The sequence below is a fragment of the Hipposideros armiger genome, unplaced genomic scaffold, assembly GCF_001890085.2.
Source record: "Hipposideros armiger isolate ML-2016 unplaced genomic scaffold, ASM189008v1 scaffold_190, whole genome shotgun sequence".
NCBI lineage: Eukaryota > Metazoa > Chordata > Mammalia > Chiroptera > Hipposideridae > Hipposideros > Hipposideros armiger.
The window spans coordinates 452782-479287 of NW_017731540.1; the positions used below are offsets into that span (position 1 = coordinate 452782).

Consider the following 26506-nt stretch of genomic DNA (forward strand, 5'->3'; position numbering starts at 1 on the left):
TGTTTTTGAACATGGGGTGGCCAAGGTTGTTGCTTGGCCTCACCGCTGTATCTCTGCCTCTCCCCAATTCTGCTCCCGTCCCCTCTCATATGCACATGCTGACCCCAAGGGTACCCCCTGCGTGCCGAACTCTCTTTCAATGTTGGCTTCCTCAGGAACTCACCCTGAAACAACATTTAATGCTGTTAAAGTTTACCTAAACTTTACAGACTGCTTAGGCATTTTATTAGGAATGCTAGGATTTTTCCAGAAGGTAGTTGAGACTATAGTATACAAAAAGGTTCTCTCCCACTTCAAGACTGGGACAGTTTTCCTTGTATAAGGTTTTAACTTTCTAGACAGCTATCCTCTTAGTGGAGGCCCCTGGTTAGTAGTAACCATAATACGAGCCAACATTAACCCCCGAATCCCCTACCTAGAGGACAATAAATTCCTGTAGCACGTGCTTGTTGAATGACTAAAAGAAACCACATTCAAACTGCTCAATTAAAGAAGGTTTTCTGTAAGCTTTTATCATTTATTCTTGATCTTTCTGGTTAAAAAAGGCATAGTTTGTGTTGGTAGGGTGTGAATTTATTGAATATTTTGTTTTGCTAAAGGCTTTTCTCTGTTTTTGCTTTTTTTTCTGGGTGTAGGAGCAATAGTCAAAAGACTTAAAAACACGTATGGCCTGACTATCAACTAATCAGAAAAAATTCTGGTCCTAATGCAAGAGCAGGGGCCGTAGATACCCTCCCAGCAAGATAGTGTCAGGCTTTAATCCTTTGGGTGCTGGATCTTAGGATGGGTGGGGCGGGGCTTCCTTGGAAAGACGCTTGGGACAGGTAGAAACAGAAACTAGTTACCAACCTGTATTGAACTGTTTTAATATTTTAATAACGCATATGGTCTTGTGGGTGCCTGCAGCTGAATAGCAGGTTCATTTGTACTTTCAACAAGTGACTCCATTTATGACTTTAGTATTCTACACCTCAAATGCTTTTAACTTACTTAAGGAGACAAACAAATTATATTGCTCTTTCTATGAATACATAGATGAATGAATATCTGAATCATCTTTACTTGGGAATATTTGGGGAGTTGAAGTAAGTTATACTTGGCTTGTAAATGTTAAAAACTATAAATTGCACCAATTTTTTTTGGTTAAGTTTAAACATTTTTTTAAATGAGATTTTTGTTTTATTTCTTGGCAGACAGCATTTCTTTATTGAATCCTGGATTGACCATTACTTTAGTAAATGAAGGCTAAAAAGAAAAAAATTAATGAAGGGATGTAATAATAAAATCTCCTTACATGTCATTTGGCATTTCATTTTGTTTTAATGCATATTTATTGCAATCACTTACTAGGAACCACAGTTATTGTTGTGGAAAATGCTCAGATGAGTAAGACAAGGTATATGCCCTTTAGGGGATGCAGAAAGAGATACAATGGGGCGCCTAAAGCAGAGTAATGGGTAAAGAAGAATATTCCGAGTGGTGATAAGTGTGAGTCTGGGGTATAGAGTAGGAGGAAAGCAGTAAGTAGGAGACAAGTCTGGAAAGGTGCAATGTTAGTCAAGATGCTTTCAGTTGTAAGTGACAGAAAACAACACAAACTACCTTGAGCAAACAGGGGTTTAATTATAGTGTAACTATGAGGCCTGAGAGGTGTAAATAGATAGGTGGCCCTATGGCTTTGGGGGTAATATTGATGTCAGTGTAGGTTCATTTACTGTAACAAACATATCACCATGGTGCATGATGTTCATAGTGGGGGTGGCTGTGCATGTGTGGGGGCAGGGGGCATGTGGGAACTCTATACATTCTGCTCAATTTTGCTGTGAACCTAAAACTGCTCTATAAAATAGAGTCCATTTAAATAAAAAATTTAAAAAAGGTGGTAGGGCTGCTGTTAGCCGACAGCCTTTTGAATGGACACATAAACTTAAATAGTTTCAATTTAGAGGATAAAAATGTCCCCTGCTGACCAAATGGAGGCCTGTGAGCCAGCAGCTGCCCAGCGAGACTGTACTCAGCCTTTGACTTTTTATCCCTTTTCTGGTATCACCCACTTGGTTCTATGCTAAGGATCTGTATTAGTGATAGTGAGTAAATTCACTCATTGTCAAAATGTAGGTTTTTAATGCATTTTATGTGCCACGCCCTGTGCTTCGTGCACAGTGGAAAAGCAATGTCAAAACATGAGCTCTGCCCTCAAACTTTATAGATGTATAGTTTTTCTCAAAGGGTGGTCCACTGATCACTGATTAAAAAAAGTTATGAGATGTCCTACATTAAATTATATCAGGCTGGAGGGTGGGAGGAAGAGATAAGGCAATTTAATCAGCAGCATGGGGCTGCACTAACAAAACACTAGCCGCATTCCTGAATGTATATTGAAACTGTGAATCAACTTCCAAGCACTAGATCAGCTATTATCTAGAAAGAATAGCCCACCACCAGATGCCACCCATCCTGCTTACTCGTGAACATCCAGATTATTGCTCACCACCAATCCAGAAACACATAGTTCTGTCCCAGAACCTGCTTCGCCTTTTCTTGCCCCCTTATCTATAGCCAATGTAAATTCTTTCAAAACAGCTTACACCTTTCTTCCCCAAACTCATTGCATACCAGAGCCCTGCCAACCCCAGGATGGTAGCATGTTTGTCTTCTCCATCTAGCCCTGATGCTGATGGTTTTGACTGCATGTCCCAGGACCTGGTCCTTTCTCTGGCTAGCATATAGCCTTTCTTTCAGGACAGCTTTTGGTCTCGAAGGTTTTTGTTTAACATCACCTATATTGAAAGCACTTTATGGCACTCGTTAAAATCACAGAATTCAGTATTTTATTGTAGATCTTCAGAATAAAAATCGGTGCTGTGTATGACTTGGGAATTTGCATTTGTAACAAGCATCCAACTGCCTTGACACTCAAAATGTGGTATCACCTGGGAGTTCACTAGAGGTGCAGAGGCCCCACCACAGACCTCCTGAATCATAATCTGCATTTTAACAAGATCCCCACACATTAAAGTTTGAGAAGCACTGGTCTGGAAGACCTATGAGTATATAGATGAATTTGGTGCAATGTGACAAATGCATTGAAAGAGGGACACGTGAGTTCCTCTGGGCATGCATAAAAGGAACAGGTTCCTCTGTCAGAAGTTTTCGGGAGAGGTGTAATGTCACTTGCTTCTTAAAGAGCAAGGAAATTTGGCCAGGCTAAAGAGATGGGGCAGGGGTGAGAGCCCTCATCAGAGAAACCCACATATACCAATGTCCTGAGCCAAAAGAAACCATGCCATGTTTAGGGAGGGAACAAGAAATGTATCTCACATTGCAGTCTTTTTTTTTTTGTAACGCATTTAAACTCTGAACATCAACCAAAGGATATATATTTTTTAGTTCAATAGTTAAAGATGTTCTCATTAAACTTTAAGGGGGAGAGGTAATCAGATTTTTTTATTCTTATCATGCTGCTTTTTCTGGCCTTCTTTGACAATTTTTTTCCATTCATTCATTCAAACATATACAGATTGGGCAGTGTGCTTTGTGACTATTATGTGGTAGTGAGTGAAACTGAAAGAGTTCCTGCCTTCAGGGAGTTTGTAGGTGAGGCTGGAGTAAGGTTGAAGAAGCCAATTAAACAGGTGAATAAATTGTGTAATTATTGTGTTGTCAGAAAAGTCATGACATATTTTGTCTATGTTTTTCAAAGGTCATTTATTTATATAAAGAACAAAGATCAATCAATGATATATCGCCTGTTTTGTTCAATAACCTTTTGCCATTTTTCAGTGAGTTTCATAATTCCTCGTTCATAGAAGGACCTGTCTTTATTTGCGAAAAACTGAACAAGGTGCTGATTTTCTTTTTTCTTTTTTTTCCCCTATGCCGTCGCCGGTGACTCAAGGCAGCCCAGCTCCAGGTTGAGCTGTTGTTCAGCACCTTAGCTGTGGAGGGCAGTGTCACTGGCCCTCCCATGTGGGATCCGAACCAGGGCCCTCTGGCGTCGCAAGCCAGATCTTAACCATCACGCCACTCGGCCGGCCCAACAAGGTGCTGATTTACAGCCTCATCTGAATTGAACGTTATACCACGCAGGGAGTTTTGAAGAGAGCGAAACAAGTGGAAGTCTGATGGCGCAAGGTCAGGCGAGTATGGTGGGTGTGGCAACACATCCCATCCAAGCCCCAATTATTTTTGACGGGTGATCAAACTTGTGTGTGGTCTCGCATTGTCACGATGGAGCACAACTCCTTTACAATTAACAAGCTCTGGATGTTTCTGGATGATGGATTCATTCAAACTACCCAGTTGCCAACAGTACACATTCAAATTGATTGTTTATTCCTTGGTAGGAGCTCAAAACACATGACACCTTTAAAATCCCACCACACTGAGAGCATAACCTTCCTCTGATGAATGTCTGCTTTCGATGTCATGTGAGGTGAATCATCACGTTGGGACCAAGACTATTTGCACACCACATTGTTGTAAACAATCCACTTCTCATCACCAGTTATCAGTCGCTTCAAAAAAGGATTATTTTCCTCATGTTTAATGAGCATACTGCAGATGCTTATACGTGCCATCAAATGAACTTCTTTGAGTTCTTGCGGAACCCAAATATCAAGCTTGCTTACATATCCCAGCTTCTTCAGGTGGTCTTGAACGCTTGAATGATGGATGTTCAATGTTTCTGCAATCTCTTGAGTTGTGTAACGTGGGTTTGACTCTATGAATGCCTTTATTTTGTCATCAACCTCAGTAGGCCTCCCTGACTGAGGAGTGCCATTGAGATCAAAATCACCAGCACGGAATTTTGCAAACCGTCTTTGGCACTGAAGTTCTTGTAGATCATTGTCACTGTAAACTTTATGCAACTTTTCACAAGCTTGATGCACGTTCTTCCCTTTATGAAAGTAAAACAGTAAAATATGGTGAAAATGCAGTTTGGTCTTCCATCTTCAACTTGTAAAATTTCCAAAACTCAACCAGATTGCTCAATTTTTTTTTTTAGAATGAAGCTAGAACTGTCAGCTGTCAAATTACATAGCAATAACATAGATGTGAATGACTCTAGTACTTCCTAAAATGAACTAGTGCCATCTGTTGCAAAAATGTGTCATGACTTTTCAGACAACCCAATATAAACTGAGAAAATGGCTAAAAAGTGTGATAGGATGGAGAAAAAGGCAGGAAACTTCAAATAAGGTTTTCCAGCCTGACTACCACCCTCTTGCAAACTGGCCAAAGTCACTGTGGGGTGGGGGAAGATGGGGTCTCTAAGGAGGTCCCAGGTCACCCGCCAGTTTTTGTGTAGCTGGGAATCCTAATGAGGGTTGAAGGCTACCCCTCAAAACCATCCCCTTTCAACCTGCAATCTGCAACATGAAAAGTGAAAATTGATTTTCACTGCAATTCCAAACTTGAAATGAGAAGCAATCTTCAGGTTCCAACAGTCCTATTTTCAGAAAACTTATTTGAGTAGTTCTGTTAGACAAGGGAGCTGCTAAAAATGGGTCCTGTCCCTGGTACTTTCCAAGTGAAATTTTCCAATTGCAAACATCATCTGGGCATTGAGAGGGGCAAATGAGGAGACTCTGCGGCAAAAACCATTGTTTTCAAAATGTGTGTAATAAAAAAAGGTGTATAAGAAAACAAAGAGATAACGTGGCCTGGTGGGCGCGGTCAGAACGCTTGGTCCTGACGACAGGAAAGACATCTTCAGAGCCTGGAACCTTGTGTGTGTGGGTCTCGCTTCCCGGGCTACTGCGGGGGAAGCATTTAAGTGTGGGACCGCGAGAAGCGCTTGTAAACAGAGAGCCCGGCGGAGGTCTGCGGCTAGACCGGCTGTCAGGGTGAGGCGGCCGGGTTCCCGAAGCCTAGCCCCAGCCAGGAGTAGACTGCAGGCCTCGCAGGTGAAAGCAAAGAAGCAGCCGCGGCCAGGTGAGCATCTTCCTGCTTCTGTGCTGCCTGGATGACCACTGGGGGAAGGGTGTGGGGATGACAGCATTGTAAATATCTGAAGCTCCCAGGGGTAGCGGTGATTTTGCTGTTTCTTCCATGCTCTTTTTTTAATTTTCATTTTGGAGACTGCACTGCATTGCAATGGGTACTGGGTTAGGGGAGATTACATGATGCCTTGTCTGCTTATTTTTATGAATCAGGTATATAAGTAGAAAGCAGTGGAAATAGCTGATGCTGTTCTGTGCGATGTTTTTAGTATCCCCATCCTCCCGGCTCCGGCTTCCTCCCCCGGGTCCTAGAAACCTAACCTCAGCAGAGCTGTTAACATCAAGCTGGGGCTCCCAAAGAAACAAGTATTGTTCCTTCTGTTGACTCTGCTCATTTTTAACGTATAGTTAATGACACAGTGTGACTGATGAAAAGCATGATTTGCTCTTCTGAGAAAATTACTAAGCTTAAAAAATCAGGATAAGGAAATTTCTGACCCGCTGCTCAAATAAAATGTTACTACTGAGATACACAAATAAACGGCATTAAGACTGATCTAGATTTATAGCTTGCAAAACAGGACGGATTTGAATTTACCAGGTTAAACTGACACTGAGCTATGCGGTTGTAAACTTGAAGATTTTTCCTCCTTGGAAAAGAGAAACACCTGTTTTTTGTTCTTGTGTGTATATATATATATATATATATATATATATATATATATATATATAAATATAATCTGTACTCTTTAATCCTCACAATATTCTTACTATCCTTATCATTATCGCCAGTTCATATATGCAGAAACTGAGGCATAGGAAGATTAAGAAACTTGCCCAAGGTGAATTGTTTCTTTAGTTTTTTTGTTTTTGTTTTTTTTTTTTAAGATTTTTTATTGGGGAATTGGGGGGATGGGAACAGGGCTGGGGAATTGGGGAAAGGGGAACAGACAAGTTTCTGTCATTTTTGTTCTTCAGTCTAGTTGTGGAGGACGTTGCTTCACTGGCCCAAGTTGGCACCAACATTGTGCTCTTCCCTGCTGAGGCAGATCAGTCGCTGGCTTCTGGACGGCCGCTCACTGCGGCTGCTGGCCGCTCACGCTGGCTGCTGGCCGCTCACGCTGGCTGCTGGCTACACACGGTAGCCCATGGCAACCCACTGCCACAGGGGCTGCAGCCTACGCCGTCGCTGGCGACTCATGGCAACCCAGCTCCAGGTTGAGCTGTTGTTCAGCATCTTAGCTGTAGAGGGCAGTGTCACTGGCCCTCATATGTGGGATCCGAACCGGGGCCCTCTGGCATCCCAAGCGAGTTCTTAACCATCGCGCCACTCGGCCAGCCCACAGTTTCTTTAGTTTTTTAATTTCAGTAGTCTCAATGAGTTGTTATTTGTATTCATTCATAAGATATTTTATTATTAAATGCCACATGTAAATTTTAATTGGTGTACCTAAAATAAAATAAAGGCAGTTTTTGTTTCATTAACTTCATGAAAATGCCTGAACCATAATTGGGCTTAAAAGGTTGGTTGATTTATATCACCTTGGTTATACAGTCTTAACTTTTAGTCAGTGGAAGAATATTAGGTTAAATTGCACATAGAGAAGTATTTTATTTATTTATGTATTTTTTTTTAGAAGGAAAGCACTCGAGAAGTGTTTTTAAATCATGCACAGCAAGGAAATACTATTAATGCCTGATGAGTTTGTCTTCATCATGAATATTTTCACAGTTCATAGCAAGAACTGTAAAGCCAGACTGGGTTTGAATTTCTTCTTGGCCACTTCCTATTGCATAACCTTTGAGAGTTTACTTGCTATGTTCCTTAATCTGGAGAATGAGAATAATGACAGTACTGATCTCAGGATTGTTGTGAGGATTAAATGAGTTAATATTTTTAAAGTGCTTAGAAAGGGAATGTAGTAATTGCTGTCTACATGCATGTTTGTTAATAAATACATAAAATAAAAATATACCAGTATTGAAAGTGAAGTGGTAGTTGCCAGGAGCTGGGGGGAGGGTCAAAATGGACAGTTGTTAAATGTGTATAGAGTTTTGCAAGATGAAGAATTCTAGAGATTGGTTGCATAAACAGTGTGAATGTACTTAATGGCACTAAACTGTACACCTAAAAATGGTTAAGATGATCAATTTTCTATCATGCGTGTTTTCCCACAATTAAAAATTTTTTAAAGTATTGGTGTTAGCAAAGTTACATATTCAGAATCTTTGTTAGCATACAGCAGCCCCATCCACAGTTGCTTTTGCCTTTGTGAATATGCAACTTCTGGCATTCATCAGTAAGATTTAATTTATGTGGCAAATTTATGCAATTAAGACATCATAAAGAGCACAAACAAATTATAAGAACACCTAAAAATCTATGGCAGACAGAATTCTAAAAATTCTACACCAAGATTGCATGCCCTAATCCCTGGAACCTGTACACATGATGAAATATCCTTTGATTATGTTGTTATATGGCACAGTTAAATTTAAGATGGGGGAAATTACTTGGGTTGGCCTAATCTAATCACAAGAGCCCATAAAAGTGGGACATTTTCTCCGGCTGGAGAAATCAGAGCGATTTGAAGCCTGAGAAGGACTGAACATGCTGTTGCTGTTTTGAAGATGGAAGGGACTCCTGAGAAGGAATGAGGGCAACCTTAAGAAATGCTGGAGGCCTAGAGTTGCTGAGGGTGGCCCCTCATGGAAACTGGAACCTTAGACCTAGCTAGGGCTCAGGGAACTGGAGCCCGCCAACAAACTGAATGAGCTTAGAACTGGGTTCTTTAGCAGAGCCTTTAGTTAAGGGCCCTGCCTGGCCAACACCTTGATTTCAACCTTGTGAAAGAGACCCAGAGCAGAGATCCCAGCCAAGTCTACCCAGACTCAGACCTTCAGAATGGTGAAGTACAAAGTTTTAAGCTGCTAAGTTTGTGGAAATACATTACATAGCAATAGAAAACTAATACAGACTCCCAGTGGAAAAATGGGCAAAAGACAGGAACAGACTATACCTAGAAGAGAAAATGAAATGTCTAATAGACATTGGAAAATGCATTCTCTTACCATTAATCAAAGAAATGAAATTGAAGCAACCGCAAGGTATTATTATTCCTGCTCTCATATTTATGTAGATTTAACAAATTATAACATTAGTAAGTGTGCAGTGGAGCAGACACTCTCAGATGCTGTGAGGGGTGTGCAAATGTTATAACCTTTCTGTAAAGCTCGTTGGCTGAATGTATGAAAAAACCTCATTAATGCTCCTCCTCCTTGATCCAGTAATTCCACTTCTAGCAAGCTACCCAAAGGAACTTACGAGAAATGTTTTAAAAGTTAATGTTCACAAATGCTTAAAATGGTTTTGGTTGGAAAAGTCAAATATTGGCAGTAGCCTAAATGCCCAAGAACAGGGGAACAGTTTAAATAAATTGTGGTATCATAAAAAGATAAGGTGTTATACAGATATTTAAAAGGATATTTATGAAGAATTTTTAACTGTGGAAAGATGTTTACTGATTATTGTTAAATGAGGGAAATAGAATAGAGAACTGTATCTACAGTATGCTCTCAACTGTGTTAAAAAAAAAAAAACCCAGAAAGATCTACCTACATAGGAAAGGTGCCAAAAAGGCCAAAATGGGGCAGCGAGTTTTTTTCCAATTGGAGGATGAATAAGCATTGTTTAGTTTTCCTTTTATACTTTCCTGTATTTTAAAAATGTTGAACAATGAACATGTAGTAGTTGTTGATAATCCTAATAGTCAATAAACATTATATTAAAGCTGTTAAGTCTCCACACTGGTGAATACAATGAATCTAAAACCTTGTCCCGTCAAATAATGGAGAAAATAAAAAGCTATAACTATCTTAAATATGTGGCGGAAAGTGATTTTTTTAAAAGAAAACTGTGAGATAGGAAATGATAAATGTTGTTGGAAAGGTTGAGGATAAAGTTGGTAACTTATTTCTTGATGGGCAATCGTTCAAAGCTTTGTGGCAGAAAGATCACTGAATGGCATACTTAAATAATAGAAAAAGAAGGTACTTGGTTGAATTTTTATTAAAAGTCTTTCTTATGGATTGATGGAATTTAGGCTTTGGGCTATAGACATAGGTTAATTATACAAGTGGAAAATAAAGAACTGTGATGAATATGTAACCATTGGCAAAAACAAAATAAACACAAAAAAACCCTGCATGTTGTGACTAGGAAAACCAAGCTAGACCTAGGCCAGTAATATCTGCATTAAAAAACATCCAAAGCTGATATTTATTGACTATTTATCAGATACTTGATATACTGTATTTCAGTTTGATCATGCATGTAGCCTAGTACTTGTAGTTAAGTCATACATTTACATGTTAAGAAGCAGGCAGGTAGATGGGTGCTACTTTAATTATTAGTTTCAGAAAACCTGATTTGAATAGAAACCTGGAAAATGTTAGATCATTTTGGGCAGATTTTTACAAGACATTCCATCTTTACACAGTTTTCAGGAGCTCCAGACCACTGCTACGCCTTCATTTTTTTCACTGGCTCCTTTTCCTGTTTCCACTTTACCCTATCCTCTCACACCTATAGAAAAATACAGAAAGTGTCTGTTGCCCCATTGGCTGCTAGCCAAATGGTGGTTTTCTTCATGAGACATGTTAATCCTTTAAAAGAAACCATATGGAGGGATATCTAGCAAGGAGTTGCTTCCCCCCCTCCCCCTTTTTCTTTTAGAGTGGATTTTGTATTTGGTTCTTAAGTAGCCAAACTATACCATAGCTTGGAGCTTCTGGTGTAAGCTAAATAATTCAGAGGACTCAGTAGTGAGTGAGAATGTGATAAAAATGACCACCAGTATTAAATTCCATGCATTGTTGGCTGTATTTCATCAGCTACTGTAGATATTACCAGACAGACAATAAAAAGCCCACATAATTTACTTTCACACTAACAATAAGGTGAGAACTTTATTTGGTCCATGAGTGTAATTAATCTTGATGGCAACATGAGTTATGAGCAAACACCAAAGTCAAAATATAGAGGCCGTTGCAGTGAGATGTCAGGCATACTATTTTCATTAACATTGTTTGTTTTTCAGATACTCATTAACTGTTAATTTGAGATACGTGTTTCAGATTGGATTCCCTAGTTATATGCCACATTTATGAGTGTGGTAGAGATTTATTTGTTCAGTTATCTTGATTAGTGTAACCCATTTATAATTCAGGACAAACTAAAGCTGTTCTGTTCTGTCTTATCTAGTTTAATTTTGAACATTTATCTAACTGGGAAATTGCTAAATATCCACTTCACCTTGTAATCTGTAGATGTGATTATACATTTAGATTTCAAGTCACAGAACAGAGAACATGTATTACAGGTTAGAAAATGTCAGAAATGTAACCAGCAGTTTTTATGCATCAGGAAATTAGCTAAATGATCTCCTTCATGTTTTCTTAACCCCCTCCCCCCTTTTTTTTATCAGCACTTTAACTTTTCCAGAACAACTTCTGTTTCACCCTTAGGGATTCATTGGTTCGTTGACTAAACAAGTAAGAATTAAGTACTTGTTTTGGGTCATGGCACAGAGCTCTTGTAAATGGAACCAGGAATACAATCTTGAACAAGCTAGGCATAATTCTGGCCTTCATGAAACTTATAGTCTAATGGGGGAGACACACAAGTAACCAGGCCGTTTTTACACCGAGTGAAAAGTATTATAATCGAGGAAATCTGAATGCTCCAGGAGCACATAAAAGGGGTGTCCAAAATCGATGTGGGAGGCCAGGGAAGAAGTGATACCTCAGCAAAGCCCTGAAGGCTGAATTAAAGTTGCGTGCCTGTGTGTTGGGCGCTGGGGTGTGGAGAGGGAGAGTAAAGAGAGAGGACCAGGAAAGGAGGTGGTCCTGAGCTCTATCTTACAGGAAATATTGATGAGCATATGGCTTATCCAGAAGATAACAGGGTCTCCATTTTAGAAAGCCCACTCTGGCTGCCGTGTGGCAAATGGATAGGGAGGGCAAGACTGAAGGTGGAAGACTGCATGGTGGTGTCTGAACTAAGGCAGTAATGAGGAGAGAAATGGATAGATTTGGCAGGTCCCACAGAGGCGGGATCAGCATGACCTGCTGATTTGAAGTGATTGTGGATGAGGGAGCCGGAAGGGTCAAGGATGATGACGTTCAGCTTTCCGGCGTGGATGATATGCTTCACTGTATGGAGAATGCCAGGAGGAGGGACAGGTTGAGGGTAAGATGAGGAGTTCGAATTTGTGCCTGTTAGGAGTTAGAGGACGTCCAAAAGACAATTGCACATGTGAGTCTAGAGCTCAGGAGAACAATCTATTACTTACCCACCACGTGGATTGTAGCTGAAATCACAGGAATTGAGAAGATTACTCAGGCAGAAGAGGAACTGAGTCAGAGGGTTATGGGGGGAATAGGGGAATATACCTACATTTATGATTTGCGCATAGGAAGGGGAGCTCATAGAGGAGACTGAAAGGAGCCCCCAGAGGTAAAGGAGAAATACCAAAAAGGTTGCATCAGTGAATTCATGAGAGCAATAGAAAGAGTAGATGTTCAATAGGTCTAATACTGAGAGGTCAGTCAGCTGGGGAGTGCAAAGTCTCCTGGGTTTAGCAACAAGGAAATTGTCGGTGACCTCGGCCTGTGCAGTTTCAGCTGGGGTAGAACAGACTGCTTCTGTGGGGAGAGTGAATGGGTGGTGAGAGGCGGAGTCAGCAAGCATTAGGAACATTTTTTCAAGAAACTTGGAAGAAAAAGGGAGGAGGGAGAAGTATCCGAGCTGTGGAGGAACTTAGGGAGTCAAAGAAAGGTTTTACTTACTTGTTTTTTCTTCTTCGAGAAGAGACACTCCTTTTGAATCATCCGGCATCTTGCACTACTGAATTCCTTCACTCCAAGACCAGCAGAAAAGCTGGTGCATAGCAGCTCGTGCTGCCTTGCACAATGCAGGTGATCTCTTGAGTAAATTAAAATGTTATCTCAGAGCTTCTTAAACTTAATGCTGTCACCACTCTCTCCACCAGCTTGTTGGTTTATAATGGGAGAAAATAAAAGAGAATGTGGTGGGTGACCCTTCCTCTGGTCCCATACGGTGGCGACTCCTATTGGCATTCTGTACCCTGCTTTGGGGTTCACAAAGTACTACCTTATGTCATTTAATTTACACTCCAAAACAACCTTTGAAGGAGGTAGGACAAGTATCCTTATTTGACCTACATCGAAGTAACTGAAGTTCAGGTTCAGGTGACTTGCCCAGAATTACATCTGGTAGTAAGTAGCGCATGGAAGGTTCAAAGTCAGGTCTTCTAACTCCAGACCTTGTGATCCAAAAGTAATTGCCCTTCAATGAAAGGTTAGATATGATGTCTATATTTTCACTGTAGTGTGGTCACATGAAACCCTGGGTGTATCATCTTTTAATACACTTAAGAAATACAACTGAAGGTTGTGGGCCAACTTTATTTTGTTTGAACCCCATATACATTGATATTTGTCCCCCCATCACCCTCACAAAAAAAGTTAAGTTGGTTTTAGAAGGAGGCAATTTATTTGGACATGCCTTAATAGTTAAAATGTATTTGGATTATCTATAGTCACATTTAATTTGAAAATACTTCTTTTAATTCTTTCCACACAAACACTTATTTCCAGGTTTTTTTTAAAGCAAACATTTTTACAAGTGTTTCTATTTATTGGCTAAATGAAAAATGATGTCTTAGGGAAACATTAGTAAAAGATTTGGGCAATTAGGGCTATGTAAACATTTGCAAAAGCACTCATTTGGCCTAAACGAAGTCACAGTTATTATACCCTTACAGGCATTCCGAGTATTGTGTCCAAGGTCACTAAGAGAATTGAGGTTAGCTATTTAGTTAGAGAACAGCCTTTTATCCTGCTTGTTCAGGGACCTCTCATCCACCATTCCCTTAGAGAACTTACAATGACACAGAAGAATTACAGAGGTGATTTTTTTTGAAAATTAAGTATAAACGATTTCCCTGGGTATAAAGATGATATTTAACAATTAATTTTCCAAGTGGAGGGATTCATAAACAGAAAGATTTAAAAATAAATATTTGTTAAAGTTGCTGGTGTTTGACACTAAAATTCAAAGTGCATGTGTGTAAAATTTTAGCTATATTAGGTCAAAGTAATTAGTTTGCTGTTAATTGTCACACAGGACTGTATGTGCATCTTAGAGTCTTGTTTCCACTCATTGGCCATATTACCTTGGACAGGATACTTCATTTTGTCAAATCTCAATTTCCTTATCTGTAAAGTGTTAATAATAGTAGCAGCTCCCTGATAGGGTTGTTTTGAGGATTCAGCAACATACTGCAGATAAAGGGCTTAACACAGGATTGCCCATTAGTAAGTCTTCAATAAATATTAGCTATGACTCTTTCATCTTGGTCTTGGCTTAGGAGTTCTAAGAACTATCTTTTCTTTTTAAACATTTTATTAAACACATTATTCCACATTTAACATGTGTCTCTCCAATTGAAGGAGTCCTCTGAAGGACATGTTTTAGAGTTGAGTATAGTAGTAATAGTCTCTGCTGCTGGGTAACTATTTGAGTCCCAATTATCACCCTAATGTCTGCTGAAAACAGCCAAAGAAATATGGACCAATCGGAGTTCCAGAATTCAACTCCAGCATGTTTACACGTTACAGAATTGTTTTTGTAAAATTCCATTCCACACTAACAATAGTCTATAATAAAAGAAATTTAAACCCACATTTGGAGACAAAAATACAGTTCCTATTGTTCTTCTCCTTCATACTTTGTAAACTTCTCCTTTGTCCTGTATGATTGTCAGATTTTCTGACCTTCATGCTGTATATAGTAAAATATCAAAGATTCAACCGCCATTTTGCCTTACCTTGTCCTCGTCTTTGAGGATCAAAGATAATGTTTTGTCTGCCTTTGGCAGCCTCGCTTGTTTCCTGGCGGACGTGGTAAGAGGCTGCTTGGTAGCCAAGGTTGTTGTCAAAAAGGAGGCAGGGGTCATGGATGCAGCCCATCACCACTGGGCATGTCTGCCCTTTTTCAAATAAGCGGTGAGTTGCCTTTTCTTAGATCTAATCATGGGTCGGTACTCTCCAGGTGCCATTTGACAAAGACCCAGGCTCACTTTTTAGCAGGTTCAAGTGTGACAGAAAAAGGAAAAAAAATCAGTTAATTATTACCTCTCATGTACATTCACCCTAAATGCCCACAGGAACCAGTTTTGTAAATACCTATCTGCTAACCCATACACTGGCTGTTGCTCTGAAGGTTAAAGTGGTAAATAGGCTCCCTTCGCTAATCAGCTACAGTGACTGAAGGAATTAACATCAACAGGAAGTGAGGCTGTTATTCATTCCCCATGACATCCCAGCCAACCAGGAAGGGCCTTTTATTGACCAGGTAGTTCTGTGGGTCAGAAAGGTGTGGACAGCTTGTGAAGAAGCTCTTTGCCTTCTTGCCTTCTATCTGTGCAGTTGTTAGTTCTCTTAAAGCTCACTCTCTGGAGGGACCTTTGAAGCTGTTACTGTACGCTGATAGCTTCATGCCGAAAGCGGCATCATTTCTAGAGCAGGTATGATTGGCTTTGTTCCTATGTTTGTTTCCATTATCTTTGGCTTCTTTCAACCGAAGTCATCTCTGTATACATGTTGTTATGTCATTTAATTGTGTTCTGTCACTTAAGACTCTTTTTATTGTCCCTTAATTAGTAATGACTCCTTATTTATGCTCCCATAACACCTTTTGTGTACTTCTGTTAAGGCACCTTTTTACACTTGGCTTTTTGTTGTTTCCTCACACGCTATTAAGCTCTTGAGGGCAGGAGGTGTTTTGTTTTCCTAGCATCTAACATAGTGTTTGGGGACTGGGTTCATCCTCTTATAAATGCTCGTTGAGTATAAATGGTTGTGTGGTAAGGAATCAGAGAGCTTCTAATAGGAATAGTAATTGTTTTTTATTTTACAAAGAACTTTCACATACGTTATTACCCACATTCGTGCTTCCCAGCTCTCTAAGGTGGGGGTGGTCAGGCACTGGCAGGATTTCCATTTTGCAGATAAGGAGGACCGAGAAAACCTGAGTCAGGCTGACTTGCTGCAAGTCATTTGGCTTAGAAGGCAGTGCTAGCCATGAACCCTTCCATGGTGTCAGAAATTTTTGTTCTTTCCATTGCCACACCTCTGTCTCATTGAATAAATGCAAAATTGGGTAGCTCATGGATTGGATTTAACCTACTTACTCCTTATTTATGGTCCTTCTAACACCAGGGTCCCTAAGAGATTTAAGGTGGCCCACAGGACTCAGTATATTAGACAAGGATTCCAGAAACTTCTCTCTTCTTCCTCATGGGGCATCAGCTGACAATAGATGAGTCATCTTGCTCTCTCTTTCCTCATCTTTAAAATAGTCCTGCTACATTATTCTCCTCTCTCTGTTGAGATTACTTACTGTATGCATTTATCAAGAAGCGTATCAGGCACTTTATAAACCATACTCTAAACCATGCACGTGAAGATGATTATTCTCAGTTTTGCTCAGGTTAACTGAATTTGAGGATTATGTGAGAAAATTAGATTAAATTTAGCCCTATATTGGGTTTGGAAGCAGCAGCCATTACTCAGGCTCAAGGAGAAGATTCTAAGTAATTGTATGAGCTGATGATCTGTGAAGCTACCTCCCTAGCTCTTTTTGGGCGTCTTGCATATCTGCAGGCCCCAGTGTACCTTTTTGGCGTGGTTATTACCTTGTTGTTGCAGTCTGTCTCATATTCAGCCCACACCAGCTGTTGCAATTGGAGGTTGGCTCTAGCAATGTGTGGTTTTTGTGATGGATGTTTTCAGCTTCTGCATCTCAGTCCTAGGATGCAGATAATTTGGATGGCTCTTTGGTTTGTTTTTTAATTATTATTCCTTGCCATAGAGGTAAAGAGAAATAGAAAGCATGGAGTCGGCATTTTTAGACTCTTACATAACTGAAGTTTGTGTCTGTCTGTTGTGTTTCTCAAAACAGGACACGCTGGCATTCTGGTGGTTTTATGCAATGGGCTCCCCAAGCAGAAGCCGTGGCTCTTCTGTCGCACGGTTGACATAGCGGCATAATAATATGACTGCCTTCAATAACAAAGCAATCTAAGATTTGAAGTGCCCTGCTTATATTTAATTTGGTTTCTGGGAAAACATCTTGGGGCATCAAATGTCTCAACGATTTTGCAAGTGGCAGACAATAAACAAGCGCAGAGATGTACTGAAAGATGCTTTAAATTGATTGCTTGAGGGTATTTCAAAGGAACATCTTACTGGTATTAGAAAGAGCTGGAGCTCTAAGTCACTGGAAAACGAGACCAGCCAAGCTACTGATTTGGAGTGGTTCACAAAATAATCCCCAAGTGCTGCATAGGTGCTTTTGTTTCTGTGAAAGGTCTGAGTGAGGTCTTAGCTACCTGACCTTTGCCATGTTATTTTTAAACCTGGTTTCAATAGCTTAGAAGCTTTCTCTACCAAGAAAAATTTTAAAAGCTCGAGTCAACATAGTGTTTTTGGAAAGCATGTCAAATTTTACTTCAACGAGCTTGTCATGAATTCAAACATACTTTTGCCAGAAAACCAGAGTGGTATTCATATTTACAGGTGTCAGTGCTTTGCAAACATACTCTTCATTCAGCTGTTCATTCAACAAGTATTTACTGAGAACCCATTGTTTACGAGCCATAGTTCTAGGCCCAGTGGGGGTTATAAAAATGAAATAGGGTGGAATCGCTGCTCTCAAGTTGCTGTAAGTCCAGTAAGGTAGGTGTGTGACTTTAGGCAAATTATATATCTTTGAGCCTCCGTTTCCTCATCTGGAAAATGGAGATAATAGTGCCCACATTATACATCGTGAGATTTAGAGACATAAAGTACCAAGCAGTGTACCTGGCACAAAATAGGCTTTTGATAAATTCTACAGTAATTATTATTATCTTCGTCATTTCAGAAAGAACAGGCAGCATGCAGCATACGTTTTGTGATCTTTACCAAAGACCTTCTGTAGATGTTTAAAGAGAGAGCAGACCATTTTAGGATCATGGATCAAAGACAGAACGTGGAAGAAGTGGCGTTCAAGCTTCAAGAGTGGATAGAATTTCAGTAGGTAGAGGTGGGGAGACGGGGGGAGAGGCACTCAGAAATAACTAAGCAGCATCTTGGAGTCAGGAAAACATAACATTTGAGCAATATAGCCTTCCAGTTTGGAGGAAAAGAGTGTGTTATGGAAGAGAAGTGGGACGTTGGACAGGCAAAAGCTAGGCCAAGGTTGGAGAAGGCCTAGAATGTCAGGTTAAAGAGTTGGACCTTGTGGTCAATGGAAGCGCCATTGTAGGATTTTATTTGGTACTGTCTCCCCAGTGCCTAGAACTGTATCCAGCACATAAAGAACGCTCAGAAAATATTTATTGAATGAGTAACTGAGTGTGATCTTAGACAAATTGAGCTTAATTTCACCTTGAGATATGCCAGGTAGAAATCTCTGACAAGTAGTTGGGCATGTAGGACTAGAGGTCAGGCCTGAGATTGAGACTGAAGGTGGAAATTTGGGAGGCTTGAACAGAGGCATTATTGAAGCCCCAAGTGTGGATAAACTGACCCAAAGATAACATGTAGCTGTAGTCAGAGAAGAGAGCTCAGGCCATGCCCCCATTTGATGAGATGACTAGTAAGGAAAGGAGGGAGATGGAGACTGAGAACAAGAGGGTAGAAAGGAGAGGAAAACCAAGAGAGTGTGGTGCCTCTGAAACGCAGGGAGGAGATGTTTGAGGATGGCAGGTCCATAGCATCAGGGTGGGTCAGGACTTTGAAGAACACTAGTGGGTGTGTAATGAGGAGGCCCGGGGACAGCTATTAGACGAGAAGTTCAATTGTGCCACGTTGTAAGGTATAAGTGTCACAGTGTCCCACACTCTGGGACATTTTTTTTTCAAGGCAAATATTCACTGGTATTTGCTTTTTGAGCTTACATTTAAATGGTGTGCCCAAACTGTATATAATCTGATTCCCGTTAAATATTGGACAGAAACACACCTATTGATTTATTTGTTTTGAATTATGAGATCATGACTGATTTTTATTTTTCATATTTGTCAGTATTTCCCAGAGTTTCTATGAGTATTTATTATTTTTAGAACTAGAAAAAACACTATATGAATTATTGTTCTTTAATATTGTACTCCTTATGTATTGCATAGCAATAGACTTTTCATTTATTGAAACTTGTATACAGTGTAGCCATTTAATGTTCCCTCCAGGCCTGTGAAAATGGGATACCACCTGTGTTTCTAGCTGTCCAACTCTGAAAGATCCCTGAACTCTTTTTATGAGGTCTACACTAGCACCGTTTCCTTATCTGCTGCTGTGGCTTACCTGTGCTTCATCAACATGCTTACTTTATCTTTATGATAAAGCACCATGAAAAATCATAGCCTCTTTTAGCCTCATGGTCCAGAAATGTTGTCTTTTAGTGTCTGATCCTCTTGGGGTGGATCCTTCACATCACGTAAATCTTAGAAAATTCTCAGTGAACTGCAGCCTTAACCAAAGTGAAAAACACGTGAGATCCTCATATGCTGACCATACTTGTAATCAACCTTGGTTCTTGGTGTTTGGAAAGGGATTGGCAGAAACAGTTTATCCTAGGTGTCCTTAGCATTGCCGTTTTCACCATCGTCCAGCTGCTCCTAAAACGACATGGCCTCACACAGCCTCTCATCCATCATTGAGTTCTGATTACAAGCCATTTAGTCAAGTGGGAGAAGTCAGCACTTTTACCAAACAGCTTGGGGGAACATGGCATCTCTGTGTGGGCCGGGCTGGTATTATTCATATCTGCTTCTATCTCTGTGTGGGAGGACAGCCGGATTCAACCTGTTAATTAGCCTTGCCTAATGAGTTGTAAACAGCAGATTTCCTTGTTAGAAAATAGCAATACACTGTTACCTTTTGATGCATACATGGGATTCTTGGGGTTGAGCTTTTATTACCACACTAACAAATGGATCTCAGTTTCTCAATCTTTTAAAATAGGGGAAATAACCCCTTTTTACAGAAACGGTGTTCTACACAAAAATAAGATAACATATCTATAGGTCATTGAGTTTGACTGAAAATAGCGTATTATAAATAGTTGGTTGCTGATTTTGCCTTTGTTGGGCCAACAAAACTTTCCAGAGAGAGATGGGGAGCACGTGGTAGTTGAATGGGCGAGGTCCAGTGGTGTGTTTCATAATTATACAGCAGTTTACATTTTTAAAGGCACAGCTACCTAGTGACTGATCCATAGGTGACTGCAATTTGATATTAGCAATTGCATTGGCTACATAACTGAGTAAGGCTCCCAGAGTTTGTTGACTGGCTTGCGGGAGGCCACCCAGCAGTGTATGAGCGGCGGCCATCGTTGGAATACAGTTCTGATTGGCTCCTGATTTCCAGCTTTGTGCTGAGTCAGACCACACTGCACCCTCATGCTGATTTTACCCAGTTCACTTTGTCAGAGGAATGCACTCTTCATATTTTGACCTGTCTAAATATGTTGTTCTTTTTTAATTAATTAATTTCAAAAGTAAACAAGGCAAGCTAGTAAGAGGTTTTCACTTATGGAGACTAAGTTTGAAAATCCTTTGCTAACCAAAAAGTCATTTATTCTTCCTAATTTCTTCATAGATATCCAGGTAAATACCTTCTAAGTTTTCTAGGCTCAATTCAAAGGGCACCTCTTTTTCAAGACTTTGTTAGTATCTCCCTCACCTCCACTGACCCTTGACCCCTCCCTCTGTCCCCCGGAAACTATTTCCATCCTCTATCAAGGCAGTTTTTTTGGACTCATTTTCTTAGGCGCATCACGATAGACTGTGACCCTCTTTATGGCGAGAGCTGTGTCTCATTCATCTTTCCATCTTTAGTGTTTTGATTCTGGTGTGACCTTAATAAATGATGGATGGATGGAGAGATGAGTGATTTCCAGAATGCTTTGATAAACAACATTGAAATGGTTCTAAAGTTGAATTGTTACTGCCCTTTAATGAGGATTACATGAGCCAATGCACACGAAAGTGTCCACGGGACCTCTTACTCTCTCTAGGTCTCAGTGTCCCCTCCTGTGAAAAGTTGGGGCTCCAAGGATGACCGCAAAGGTCCGTTCTTTGTCTAACAGTCTATGGTTTTAGCACGCATGGGATATAAGTATTCCAGAAGCCTGCAGTGCTGACCTTCAGTGGTTCTGTGCTTCTAACCAGCCTGCGAATACCCAAGCAGAGAGCAGAAAGAGTAAGTTCCTAGGTGTATTTTGATTAAAAAAGAAAGGAAGAAAGAATCATTTTGGAGGTATTTACTTTCTCTCTACTATGATTAAAGAATTTGATACTGAATTTTAAGCACTGGGTAAGAGAAGGAATGTTCATAATATAATCTTAGATGAATAACTCAGTACAGTGCACTTTGGTGCCTCTTCTATAAAATGGGAAACTTATATTTTGTTTATTAGGTTCACTTGAAATTATAGTAAAGAAAGAACTAAAAGATTTAAGGTTTATGATGCATTTCTTTTTCTTAGCCACTGGTGTACACGATCAAACTGAAAAAACTGCCAAGTTTCAAAATTACATTAGTGAAACCTTGTCGCACAATTCAGGAGGCTCAGGTCCTCTTGGAGACACAGAAAACAAAACCCCGTCTGCAGCTAGAAAAATATTACAACTAATTTTATCTCTACAAATCAATCTGTGCCTGTCTTCATGAGTGCTAACACAATAAATATCAAAATATAAAAGTAGACACATTCACAGTCACTATCACTTTCCCTGAGATTAACCACAGACCTCTAGTGAACTGCAAACCTCCTTGATACATTTAAAATAAAGCACTGTATATACTATTGGGTTGTCAGAAAAGTCATGACATATTTTTTCCATGTTTTTCGTTGCAAAAACGTGTCATGACTTTGCCGACAACCCAATAGTTTATTTACATACATTGAAGAATGTAGATTGGTGCTGTTGATTTAAATGTAATGGTTTATAAAGACCCAGGTGCTAAAAAGGATTTTAATTAATCATAAAGTTTATGCAGTTTTTAAAAAGAAATCACATTGTGTACCTTTGCAGCAGTTTTCAAAGGTGTTGCCTAGTTTAACCTACTTGAAAGTAGTCAGTGAGGAAAAAAAGCCCTTGCCTAGTTGTTTAGTTTGTTTTTTGGTGAAGATACAAAGGCATATGTGGCTGTTGAGTACATGAACTGTGGTTAGTGTGACTGAGAAACTGTATATGATTTTAATAAACTTCAATTTCAGTAGCCATGTATGGCTACTGTCTACCATATTGGACAGCATCACTGTCAGGGTCTGCTCTGATTTGGTCTGGCCTTGAAGACCTAGCGTTTTCCAGACAGTGGGTTAGTGCTGCGATTCCTTCTGCCCAGCCCTGAGGCTGGGCCTGTACTCTTAGGCCAGTCCTCAAAGCTTTAAGGAGCCTGATGTCTTCTCCCAGAGTGACTGGAGGAAGTCTGAAGTCCACAGTCACCATTAGTCATTACATAACCTAAACCTAGGAGGCGCAAGTGCAGGTACATGTGGGTGTAAAGAGGGCAGACTCTCCCTCTCTACTGCCCCCTTGCAGCTTTAAGCCCAACACATTACCCGAGCGTTCAAGGTTTGTGACGGGACCCATGCATTTATGACTGTCAGACGGATTACGATACAGGCCCAGTCACAGAATTCCCAGTCTCTTGCTTCCTCTTTTAGGCCAACATATCACAGAGGTTTGCCAGGGCAGTAGTCTCTTCACAACTGCTCTCAAAGGCTTCTCTGTGTAAGTAGAATCTATTGACCTTCATTCCCCTTATCAAGAGTTCCACCCTGCTCGGTGTAAATTCTAATACAAAGTGGGTATGATGTGTCCTCTTGACAGTGGAACTCCTGTGTAGGCATTGTGCACCTTTGGGCATGACTGGGGTAGAAGAGATGTGAAGATGGGAAGTAATAGGGCAGATTTGTGGACTACACAGTACAATGAACCCTGTGCCAATGGTACCCTGTTTATTTTCTTCCAGGAAATTAAGGATTGCTGTGGCATTGCTTTGACAAGCACTTCCTGTTGTCTTTACAGAGATCTCACTGAAGAATAATCGCAATACCTTTGTTAAGGGCCATTATCAGCTAGCAAGTGCTTTTAATGACTGGGAAAACATCAGCTGCCCTATGCTCATCCTGCTCCAGGCAGCTCAATGAAGGCTCCTTTCAGCTGTTCCCAGAACCCTGTTGCCCAAAGCGCCTCTCTCTGTTGGGTGAAAGCTCATGAAGCTCTTTCCTGAACCATATTAGGAGGCTCAGGCCTCCTGAGGCTGCAACATGGAAGCTTTGGAAGTGGATGATATCAGCCCGGCCTTGGAAGTCACTGAGGATTTCTTCAGTACGTTTGATAGTAAGCTAGAGAAGCCTGTGCAGCAAGCAGAGGTGTATGGGATCCAGGAAGTCCCTGAGCTGGTGGGGCGCGAGGTACTGAGTAACCTAACAGACAATGGTGCTATCAGAAATGTTGCCTCTCTGGGCAACGGGGGTGTGATTTGGGATCACTATAAGACCAGGCTCTTAGAAACCAAAGCTCAAAATGTCTTTCCTGCCAAAGAACAGTTTATGGTCCAGAAAGGGACAACCCCAGGTAATCTTTCTTGGATGGAACAAAAGGAAGTGTCCACCTTTAATTTTTTCAATGTCTGTCAGCGTCGCAAGGACAGGCCTCGTTCTGTGAATGACTTATTGGATGAGACGTCTACTTTTAAGCCAGGGCATGCTCGATCAAGGTCAGATATTACTCAAGTGGACTGGAGGGTGATCCTCAAAACCACGCCTTTGCAGCAGCAGCAACAGCAGCAACAGCAGCAACAGCAGCAGCAGCAGCAACAGCAGCAGCCCCCGCCCCCGCCGCCACCGCTGCCATCTCTTCAGGGCCCTCACTTCACCAGGCCATCTTTTCTGTTATCCTCCCCAAATAAGGTAGAAGATGCTCAAGGAAATACTGGTATGTTTTTAATACCTGATTACTATTGAACTACTGTTGACTTTCTTTGGTCTCTTTTACATTTACCTCATGAGAATCTTATTCTCCAATATCCATGTCTGGCTTAAACACCCTTGTCCATTTACTTTCGCCCTTTACCTGACGTTAAATCTACGGTCTCACTATCGTCATAGGAGGTACTGAGTGAAAAGACAGCTATGGTTAATTCTTCCTTTCTAATCTGGTATGTTAGAATCAGAATATTCTCATAATTAATTATAGTATTTTTCCTTGGAACATTGTGTGATACTGCTTATTCACATCAGTGGGTGTTCATCGGGTGACACACTGGGCATGGCCTTGTGCTATGAAGGACTTAAAGGTGTGTGAAGACACATCCCCTGCCCTAAAGAACTTCTCATTTAGCTGCGGACATCAGACATCGCATACTCACAAAGACTCAGGAAGTCACCCAGTAGTGAGAGAAAGTAGATGATCCACTGAAATCTTAAGGAGGGATCTTTTGTTTTACTCTATTGTTGGTTGTTTTTTTTTGGTGTGTGTTTTTTTTAAGCTGAGCCATCCTGCCACCTGTTGGCAACTCAGCGGCAGCTCAGCTTGGGTCGGGAATTGAACTGCTGTTGCTCAGAGCTTGCACTCAGTGAGCTCTTAACCAACTGAGCCACTTGGCCGGCCCTTTTTTTTCTTTGTTCTTTTTTTTGAATGAGAGAGCGATAGTGACTGTGAGAGGACAGAGGAAGGAGAAGACCTCTGGGCCTGGCGTGTCAGGAAGTGCATGTGAGAGGTCTTGGAACTTGAGCTGGACCTCGGACACTAAGATACAGAAAGCGTCACCGTAGAGGGCAGCTGGGCAGGATTGCAGTGTGAACAAAGGTGAGGTGATGGAAGGTGCGGAGGAGAGCAAGTCAGCCCCTGGGAGGAGAGCAAAGGATCCCACGGCCGGTAGTGAGAGGAACAGGTCCCGGATGTTCATTAGGACCCCGTGGTGTAGACCTTGAATTTCTCTTTGCCTCATATTTTATGCACAAACATGTACACATGAGAATGTACTCATGCACTCACACATGAGCTTTCTCTTCTGTGAGACGTGACAAGCCATCTCTGTGTCCCTCCGCATTTTCCTTTAACCCTCTGTTGGGTGCAACTGATCTCACAGATTGTTTTGAATTTCTGTTGATTTTTATACGGAATTTATGTAATAAACATATATTGTTTTTACTTTGTGGCAAATTAAAATTTCATTCTGAATGAATAATAAGCATGCTTACATATTATTTTCATTCATTTTCAATTTAAATAAATAAATGTCATACACGTATCTAGCAGATGCATTGCGCCCAAACTCGTAAGTTTTGCATTGTGCCCAACAGAGGGTTTAAGATAAACCTTTATACAGGCTACCCATTTTTATTACTGATGATTTTCAGTCACCCTTCTGAACCCTTAATTTAGCTGGCTTCTGCTCAGTTAACTGTGGAAACTATTTTATGTACTTAACTGCCATTTTAGTGTCACTTCAGTCTCTATCATTGCTTGGTATTCGTTGGTACATTTAACATTTTAATTAACAAAATTTAGTTTATCAGTGTAACTTGAGGCAAGGATGTAATTTAGTATGTCTTTTAAGGAAAGGCAGCATTCTTGTCTGTGAGGCGCTGCTTTATTTTTACATCCAGTTCAAACCCATCCTTTTAAAATACTTTTTTTTATCCCCCACCCAATTTTATGGCATGTAATTCCTTGTTTTCTCTCCTAGAATTTCACCAGCCCTCTGAAACATCTAGCCTAGGGTGGTGACCATGGGAGTAAAGAGAAAAGGACGTTATGAAGCACAGGACTTGGTAACTGATTAGATATTAGGGGACAAACAAGTAGCTGTGACCTGCGTGCCTGGCAAAATGCGATGTCTGCCACGAGCCCATGTACAAACAGGTGTGCTTGTTGAGTAGCAAGGAACCTCTGTTGTTTTGGGTTTCGTAAGAGTTCACATAGATTTTTATTGCTCACCTTCATAACCACCCTAAATCCCCAACACAACCAAAGTTATGAGGGTGACATACTTCCATTTTATTTTTCCTATCTTGTTCGGATTATAAATTCAAGGACCAGACCTTCCTTAGGATCTCTCTTTAGTATGTTATGATTGTGAAATTATTTTTTAATTCTCAGTTTAAAAAAAATCAAATAATAAATGATGTTGAAATATAAGTTCTGAATGATGTTTTAAAAGATAAGCTGTAAGAAATGGTCTTTGCAGCTATTGATATAACATAACCTGGCCGTCTTTTGGTCATCCATGGGGTACGCATCTCAGCAGGAATTAGCAAAGCTGGGCAAATGGCATGCCAAGTTCCTGATGCTTTTTCTTCCCGGCATGCCTCAGAGAGCAGGCAGGATAAGGCATGTTTTTACTGCTCCCCAGGTGAAGGGAGGGGAAGCAGTGAGTGCCCACTGGTTATGCGTTCTTGGGCTGGGGGTGAAGAG

General features: G+C 40.6%; 1 protein-coding gene across 5 annotated transcripts in view; it reads left to right on the forward strand.

Annotated features, from left to right (window-relative positions):
* Window positions 1–5821: 5821 nt before the first annotated feature.
* PLEKHM3 (pleckstrin homology domain containing M3) overlaps window positions 5822–26506 on the forward strand; it is a 170437-nt gene continuing 149752 nt past the window's right edge. For 4 of the 5 annotated variants that reach the window (XM_019652959.1, XM_019652962.1, XM_019652964.1 and 1 more), the window contains exons 1-2: window positions 5822–5937; window positions 23055–24022. In XM_019652959.1, coding sequence (XP_019508504.1) covers window positions 23353–24022 — 670 coding nt within the window. In that variant the 5' untranslated portion in view covers window positions 5822–5937; window positions 23055–23352. The remainder of the gene's footprint in view (window positions 5938–23054; window positions 24023–26506) is intronic. The other variant, XM_019652961.1, reaches the window with a different exon arrangement.